The 7,480-nt window shown below is 44.3% G+C and overlaps 1 protein-coding gene across 1 annotated transcript; it reads right to left on the reverse strand.

The window, feature by feature from the left end:
• Positions 1-4,316: 4,316 nt before the first annotated feature.
• On the reverse strand, positions 4,317-5,305 carry LOC103713251 (fasciclin-like arabinogalactan protein 9). The gene has a single exon (XM_088704734.2). It carries the CDS (start codon positions 5,220-5,222, stop codon positions 4,482-4,484), a length of 741 nt encoding a protein of 246 aa, XP_088560860.1. The 5' UTR covers positions 5,223-5,305; the 3' UTR covers positions 4,317-4,481.
• Positions 5,306-7,480: the final 2,175 nt, after the last annotated feature.

Genomic DNA, 7,480 nt, shown 5'->3' on the forward strand with positions numbered 1-7,480 from the left:
TGCTAGCCAGCATGTTACTTTTCTTCATGAGAAGCACTAATATCAATCTAATTTCAGCGTATCTACAGCTAGAAAAAGAGTCCTTGGAATAGAGCTCTCATGCACATTTGGAATTGGATCCTTTGATTTGATGGGGATGGGTACTCCTCTTCTCATCTAGAGGAGTTCCTGTTGGATTTGGTTATATCCGTAACAAATCCAATTTATATCCTATATCCATTTCCAATATAGTGGAACGAAAATTACTAGGTATCAGTTGAGTTATCGGATATTTATTGTATAACTTGTGGTCTATCTAATTTAGGAGATGAGGCGAAAGGGCAAGAAGAAAAAGTTATCACTAATTTTGCTATTTTCTTATGTCTCACACTAATGTGTATCGACACAATTAATTTTTATATCGAGAAACAAGGAAGAATAATTCGGAATCCTTTTAAGAAGAAAGAAAAAATAGAAAATGATTTTCAATCAATACAAGAAAATGACAATAAAAAGGCTAAACTTGTTTTATATATGATCTAGTTGGGTTTGAGTATGGTTTAGTATGTCCAAACCAAATCTAGTAAGAAGGCTTTGGACTCATGATCCATACCCAGTCCATTAACTTATTAAACCAATTTCTCACACTGGAATTCTATACTTTAAATTAATTTCAAATCAAATTAACAAGTCATCACCAACAGATATGCTAGAAAGAAAAAAAATTAAATTCATGATATTTCATACAAAAAATTGAAGCTCTCCATCAAAGACGATTGTCTAACTAGAATGTTTTTGTTTTTATTTATTTATTCTTTAAGCAACACCTTCGACCATGAGGCTTAGGTGCTAACGTTGTTAGTATAGCTGTTGGCGTCTAAACTCAAAGATTGGCCTCAGAAATATGATACTTATTATGTGAAGATAACCAGATGGCCTATTGAATTCACTCTTATGATTCATTTGGTTTGCGAGAAGAGGAGGAGAAAAAATACATGCAACAGAAAAATAACAAACAAATAAGAAAAATAGGCTCATATAGAACATAGAAAAATAACTTTTCCATAAGCTAGAAATTAAGATAAAATTCTATTTTTCAGAAATACCCTTAATCTTAGTGGTTTATATTTTTTTTCTCCTTATACTCAATTTATTAAGAGTATAAGAAGTATTTTACATAATCTTTCAGGAGCATAAGTACTTAACCAAATATAAGTCACTTTAGAAAACATGCTTCGTATGCTACTTTTTTATAATCAACTAAATATATCAAAATTATTCTTTTAAATATAATATATCTAGATATCAACTTTTCATATAATATATTTCGATGAGATAAAATTTTTCCACCAATCAAAGGAGTCCGAGAAAAATAATTAAGTTGGGCCTTTTCTTTGTCCGGGGCTGCACGTCCGAATGGTGTCTTAATCGAGCAGGTGGCTTGCCCATGTTGCCTTCTAATTGTTGCACTGTCTCTGAAAAGAAATCAGTGGCTCATACCATTGAGGGCATCCAGATTAGATATAACCACATTTCTCCACCACCCTCTTAAGATTTTGATTGCACGTCGGACTTTGTGTGTAAATACTTCAAGCAATGCCTGACCGTAGCAATGGACCCAAAGGCAACGGATATAAAAGCTTGTGTTGTGGTTGAATTCTGGCCCAAGGGTGACCATGCCGGAAGAAGCCAAGGAGACACCGGCCGGGATGGGAAGAGAGGGCCACCTTCTGCGCTCCGGAGTACATGCACAAAGCCTTGGCTCGGAATTCCGGTGAAGGCCCTCCGATGGCTAAGTTAGCCGGGCTTTTGGAGAGGTATATATCTAAGTGCCTTGGATGGCTTCTTATAACTTAAAATAGCTTATAATGGCTTATATTGGCTTTTCAAAGGCCTTTCCCTACTCCCTTTTTATAGGGCAAGGGTCTCGGCTGTTACCTAAAATTTTGAGTCGTTTCGTGATCAGCTGGCCATTAATTGGAGGCGACGTACATCATGGAGATCCATCATTCGTAGGCCTGTTAACGAGCCGAGCTGCTCGGGCCTGGCTCGGGCTTGGCCCGGTAAAAGCTCTGCTCGAGCTCGGCTCGTTAGTCAAACGAGCCCGAGCCCAAAATGATGCCTGTTTAAATTCGAGCTCGAGCCCGAGCAGCTCACGAGCCCAAACGGGCTCCTGCAACCCCCCCCCCCCCCCCCCCCCCCCCTTCTTCCGGCGCTCAGAGCTTAACCCCTTCCCCCCTGGCGCTCATGCTCGTGGCTTAAACCATTTTTGAAACCCACCCCCCACCCCAACGCTCGTGACTCAACCATTTTTGACCCTCCCCCCGGATCCCCCACCCGACCACCCCTCTCCTCTGAAAATTGCTCTCAAGAGTCCAGCTCCCCGACTTGGATCTCAGCTCACCTCCCTCGACGACCTCCTCCATGCCTCCCTCGACATCGTCGACGACCTCCTCCACGCCTCCCTCGGCTCGCTCCCCGACCTGGATCTCAGCCCGCCTCCCTCGACGTCGTCGACGATCTCCTCCATGCCTCCCTCGGCTCCCCGACTTGTATCTTAGCCTGGATTGACCTCCTCCATGCCTCCCTCGATGACCTTCTCTAGATCCCCTAGGCCCAGGACCCTCTCCGCCGCCCCGCCTCCGCCCCCTGGACCGACCGCCTCCCTCGCCCGCCTTGACCTCCTCCGCCCTCCAGGCCCACCCTGCCGCCTCCCTCACCCGCCTCGACCTCCTCCGCCGGGGGCTTCCGCGCCTCCGAGCTCGCCGCCATCGCCGTTGCTTGCCCCAACCTCCGCCACCTCCTCGCCCCCTGCATCTTCAACCCCCGTAGCCCCGCTATTTCGAGTTCATCGACGACGCCTCCCTCCTCGCCCTCGCCGTCGCTTGCCCCCGTCTCTCCCTCCTCCACGTCGTCGGCCCCTCCACCCTCTCTCTTGCTCGCCCCATCCCCGAGCTCGGGCTCGAACTCGAGCTTGTAATTGAAACGGGCTTTACGAGCTCCAGCCCGAGCCTTTGCTGTGTCAAACGAGCCCGAGCCCAATACAGAGCTCGGTACCGAGCTCGAGCCCGAGATTCTGTAAAACGAGCCGAGCCCGAACCTTCTAGGCTCGGGCTCGGCTCGTTAACAGGCCTAATCATTTGGGTGGAGATTTCGGAAGATATCTTTTTGGATGTATTCTGAGGGTCTGCCATGTCATTCTAAACAAAAGTGGTCGAGGGAATTCTTAAAAGCGTTGTGTGCGCACTCACTCCGAGACGTTACGCGGTGATATGCGAGGGGCAGTCATTAATGCCCTGCCCTTCGAGGCGGCTGTCATAATGACCAACCTTTAACACCTTGATCCAGGAGGATCTGCTGAGGGAGTCTCTGGGTTTGCCACGTGGTACGATCTGGCCGCTTAGCGGCCTGAGCATGAGATCCGCAGAATTAAGGTTGATAGGCCCGAAGTCGGTTCAGCCTTTGGCGGGTTGAGGTCCGTCTGGCCTCTCTTAAGGTCGACTCGACCTCTGGTGGGCTGAGGTCGGCCTGGCCTCTTCCTTGAGGTCGGCTCGGCCTTTGGCGGGGCCAAAGTCTCGGCTTTTGGCGGGGCCGAGGTCTCGGCTGGGCCTGGCTTTGAGGCCTGTTTAGTCTGAGTTAGGTGACTTCATGTCAGATTAGGACATTTCATTTTGCCTCCCATCAGCTTGTATTTATTGTAGGGTGACAGGTGGAATTCTCACGAACTTAATAATATAAGCCAATAGCCAGCTTCTATATCTCATATCTTTCCCGTTGGGGCGATTCAGCAATCGTCTTCCACCAAGTAACTAAGTAAGTCAAGAAGCTTGCAAGTCAGCTTTCCATCAGGTGACAAACTATGGAACCAACTTTAAATATAGCATTTGACTTTGGCCATGAAAATTAGGAAGGATTCATTTGGGTCAGTTAGCGATATGGGAGTAGGGAAATATTTCACGCAGTATTTTATATCTAAGACGATGAAGGTTTGCATGGAACGCTGTTTGTCATGCGATGCAGCAAAGATAAAACCTCTGCGCTTCCTCAAGGTAATTGGTAACTTGGGGTCCTCTGCCATACCAAAAATAAAAATGAGTTTTAAAAAAATTATACACGTAGAATTTCAAATTTATAAATAACTTACAAATTAACTTCGTGTTCAATTGAACATAAAATAATAATTTGTGATTTAAAAAGCATGAAAGATCATGAAACATCATGATTTTCTTGTGCATCTAAAAGCACCAACAGCCATTTTGTTACAGAGATCGGTATATGTCTCTTCATGTCATTTTACTTTCATCCAAGTCTTAGCATCTTATTTTACAAGATCGAAAGAAGGAAAGAAGAACGCATTAATAATAAATCATGCGAAACCCGCAAAGAACCAGAGGAAACTTATTGAGAGGGAGGGGGAAAAAATCCAAAGAACAGGCAGGTCCATATATAGCAACAAAAACATTAAAACACAAACGAATGAAGCAGAACTCATCCACCACTCCTCACAAAGGACTTCCAACGATGGCCATCAACCCCAGCCCAACAACAAAACTCCGCCCTGCTCCCCTCCGCTTCAAGCTGACTGCCGCCGAGGGGTTGCTCTCCGCTTCCGCCGACGGCCCGTCGGCCTTCCCAGGCTTGTCCTTGGCCGGCGCCAGGGCCGGCGCCGGTGGCTTGGCCCCAAAGAGATCATAAGGCAGCAGGACTTTCTCGACCGAGTAGACCGCGAGCGGGAAGTCGGATTTAAGCGTGTTGGTGACGGGCGCGTCGACGACGCCGGTCGAGATGTTCGCCTGGCTCGTCGTGCTCGTGACGTTGAGCGTGTAGACGCCGTTGCTTCCCGAAGCCTGGGTGCGAACCGGGTTGCTGGTGGTCTGGAACATGGACAAGCTATAATACCGAGGGAGGACGTGGTAGAGGACGAGTGCAACCTGCTCTTGCTGGCTGAGGCTGTTGAGGGTTCCGGACTGGAGGCTGTTGAAGGCGTTGTCGGTCGGGGCGAAGACGGTGAGGCCATTGAAGGAGTTGTTGAGCTGGCTGTTGATCTGCTGCTCCACCTGGGTCGCCCTGAGGAGGCGGATGAAGATGTTGTACTGCCCGCCCTTCTCCAGGACGGCGGTGAGGTTGACGGGGGCCGGGCTCGGGCCCGGGGCCGCCGGCTGGGCTCGGGCTCCGGACGTGGTGAGGGCGACCAATGTGGCTATTACGAGTGCAATGGTGGTGGTGGTGGTAGCGGAGGCCATGGTGGTGGTGGCGGCGGTGGTGGCCGTGGGAGGAGAGAAGCCTATGTGGGATGTATATATGGAGAGAGAGGGAGAGTAGGTTTGTGAGTTCGCCGGAATGAGCTGGATATGATTGGGGTGGGTAGAGAGAGAGGGTTCTGGACTTTTTGTTTTTTTAAAAAAATATATAAAATACTTTTTTTGGCACATTTTTTAATAAAATATTCAAGAAGAGGTGGTTGCTATGTGTATCGATCCAAATGGTTCATGGGGATTATTCTATAGGTTTGGTCCGACGCTCCTACTCCAATAAAATTTGCGCATCTCTTATTGTAAATATTGATTTCTTAGAAGTTGAAACTGCAAAGTATTCATGCTTGCTTCTTATTAGAAGCTTGAAACATAGTTTGTCCCTCAAACCATTTGGCAAATTCTCGCAAGCATAGCCTTTTTTAAGTCTACTTTGGAATCTTAAATTCCAACAAATAGCAGTATTGTGCTCATCAGTGGGTCCAAGTACAGACTAGTAGAACTCTGGAACCATCTACTAAATTGCATTGTATTTACTTTAATTTGATGATTAAGCTATACATGCATACATACACATCACATACATACATACATATATATATATATATATAGGTGTGATGTCTGCATCGTGGTTGGCAGCCTGTCAACAGATCATCCAGGCGTCGGTATAGGGTCAGAGAGTATTTCTTCCCCCTTTTTTTTATCCTGACAAATTAGATTTATTAAATCAATTCAGAATAAATACATCTACGACTATTTGAAAAAAAAATATCTAACAACTCAAAAAAAAAATATTTGTCACAGCCGTCCATATAATAGAACTTGCATGATACATGATGCCTCTCCCTTTTTTAAAAAAAAAAAAAAAATTCAAATCATTCTGAATAATATTCCTAACTGCTACTCCCCTTCACCTATAAAATATAAGGCTCAAAGTGATAGCCCCCTCCTTCATCTATACAATATGAAGAGATCCAATTCTAGAATACAAGTTGTTCATATGGGGCAACTTATAATTGAGAGAGACCCATGTGGCTTGCGATCTGGAATTGGATATCTTTAGTTCAACCAATGTGTGAGAGAGGATTCGAACTTCTGTTTAAATCCAACCCAGCATATTCATTCTTTTCTCCCACTCTAATCGATATATATTATTGCTACAATCTCTTTGTCACCACTGGATTTGCATCCATGATTGATGAATGGCGGCCTATGAACAGTTTCAGGTGGGATTAGAAACTTCTGTCAAAATTCTACTAGTAGTTGTAGTTTAGTGGAAATGCAGGTGGCTGTTACAAAAGGCTTTAGATATAGGATTGACTTGAAGAAAAGGCCGCGAACTAATATGACTTGTTCATGAAATTGTTTTAGATTTATTTGGTATAAAATGTTTGAAATTTGGATAAGTTCTGCTATGATAAAAAAAATCACCATGAATTTGGGATCTAGAGGAGATGGGACACTTATCATGCACAAAATCATGTAGATTCTAGCTTAAGAAAAGTTTCCTCCTGGACAACTCTTTGCTAGAATATAATAACTCTAAATTTATTTTTTGTAGATATTTATAATCAACAAAGAAATCTAATTAAGATTACTTTTGAAATTGGAAAGCCGAGAAATATAGGCACTTTTATACAGTATTAGGACAAAATTAGAACTTAACTGCAAGAAACTTGATATCTGGTATTATATTTCCGGCACTAAAGGATTTCTCCATTATCTCAAAGTTTTATACTTAAATGGAAGGTCTGGATTGACAAACAATAATACCGGATCCAGGCAGAATGGGAATATACACCTCTGGATGACCGAAGAACCGAAAGAGATGCTGGTATAATATGGGGTCTCCCCCTCCAGCAGTTCTGTTCACATGCACCAAGTTTAAAAGAGAACGGGGAACCAAGCACGGTTTTTGTATTTTAAGAGTCCTTCAGAACTTCTTCATCTTCAAGCAGTGCCCTACAAAATTCTCCATACCTTCAAGCTTTTTTTTTTGTGCTAAAGTAGATATTTCATACAGTACGTATACAAATACATCAAATAAAGTCAGAAAATAAAAAATTGCGGAGTGCCCAGTTGAACTCCCCTTCTCTGGTAGACAGCTATACAATCCGCAAATTCATTAGCCTCTCTAAATATATGGTTGGCCAGAAAGACATACCTTCAAGCTTTGGAAAAACATTTGCCCGATCAAATGTTTGAACAGCCATAAGAAAGTCATGTCCTCACTCTCACTTCTGAAAACC

This window comes from Phoenix dactylifera, chromosome 9, assembly GCF_051530095.1.
Source record: "Phoenix dactylifera cultivar Ajwa chromosome 9, Ajwa_hap1_PhDact_Kaust_v1.1, whole genome shotgun sequence".
NCBI classification, from domain to species: Eukaryota; Viridiplantae; Streptophyta; class Magnoliopsida; order Arecales; family Arecaceae; genus Phoenix; species Phoenix dactylifera.

Coding starts and splice junctions, on each gene's coding strand:
- LOC103713251 (XM_088704734.2), bottom strand. CDS start 5,222: ATGGCCTCCGCTACCACCACCACCACCATTGCACTCGTAATAGCCACA.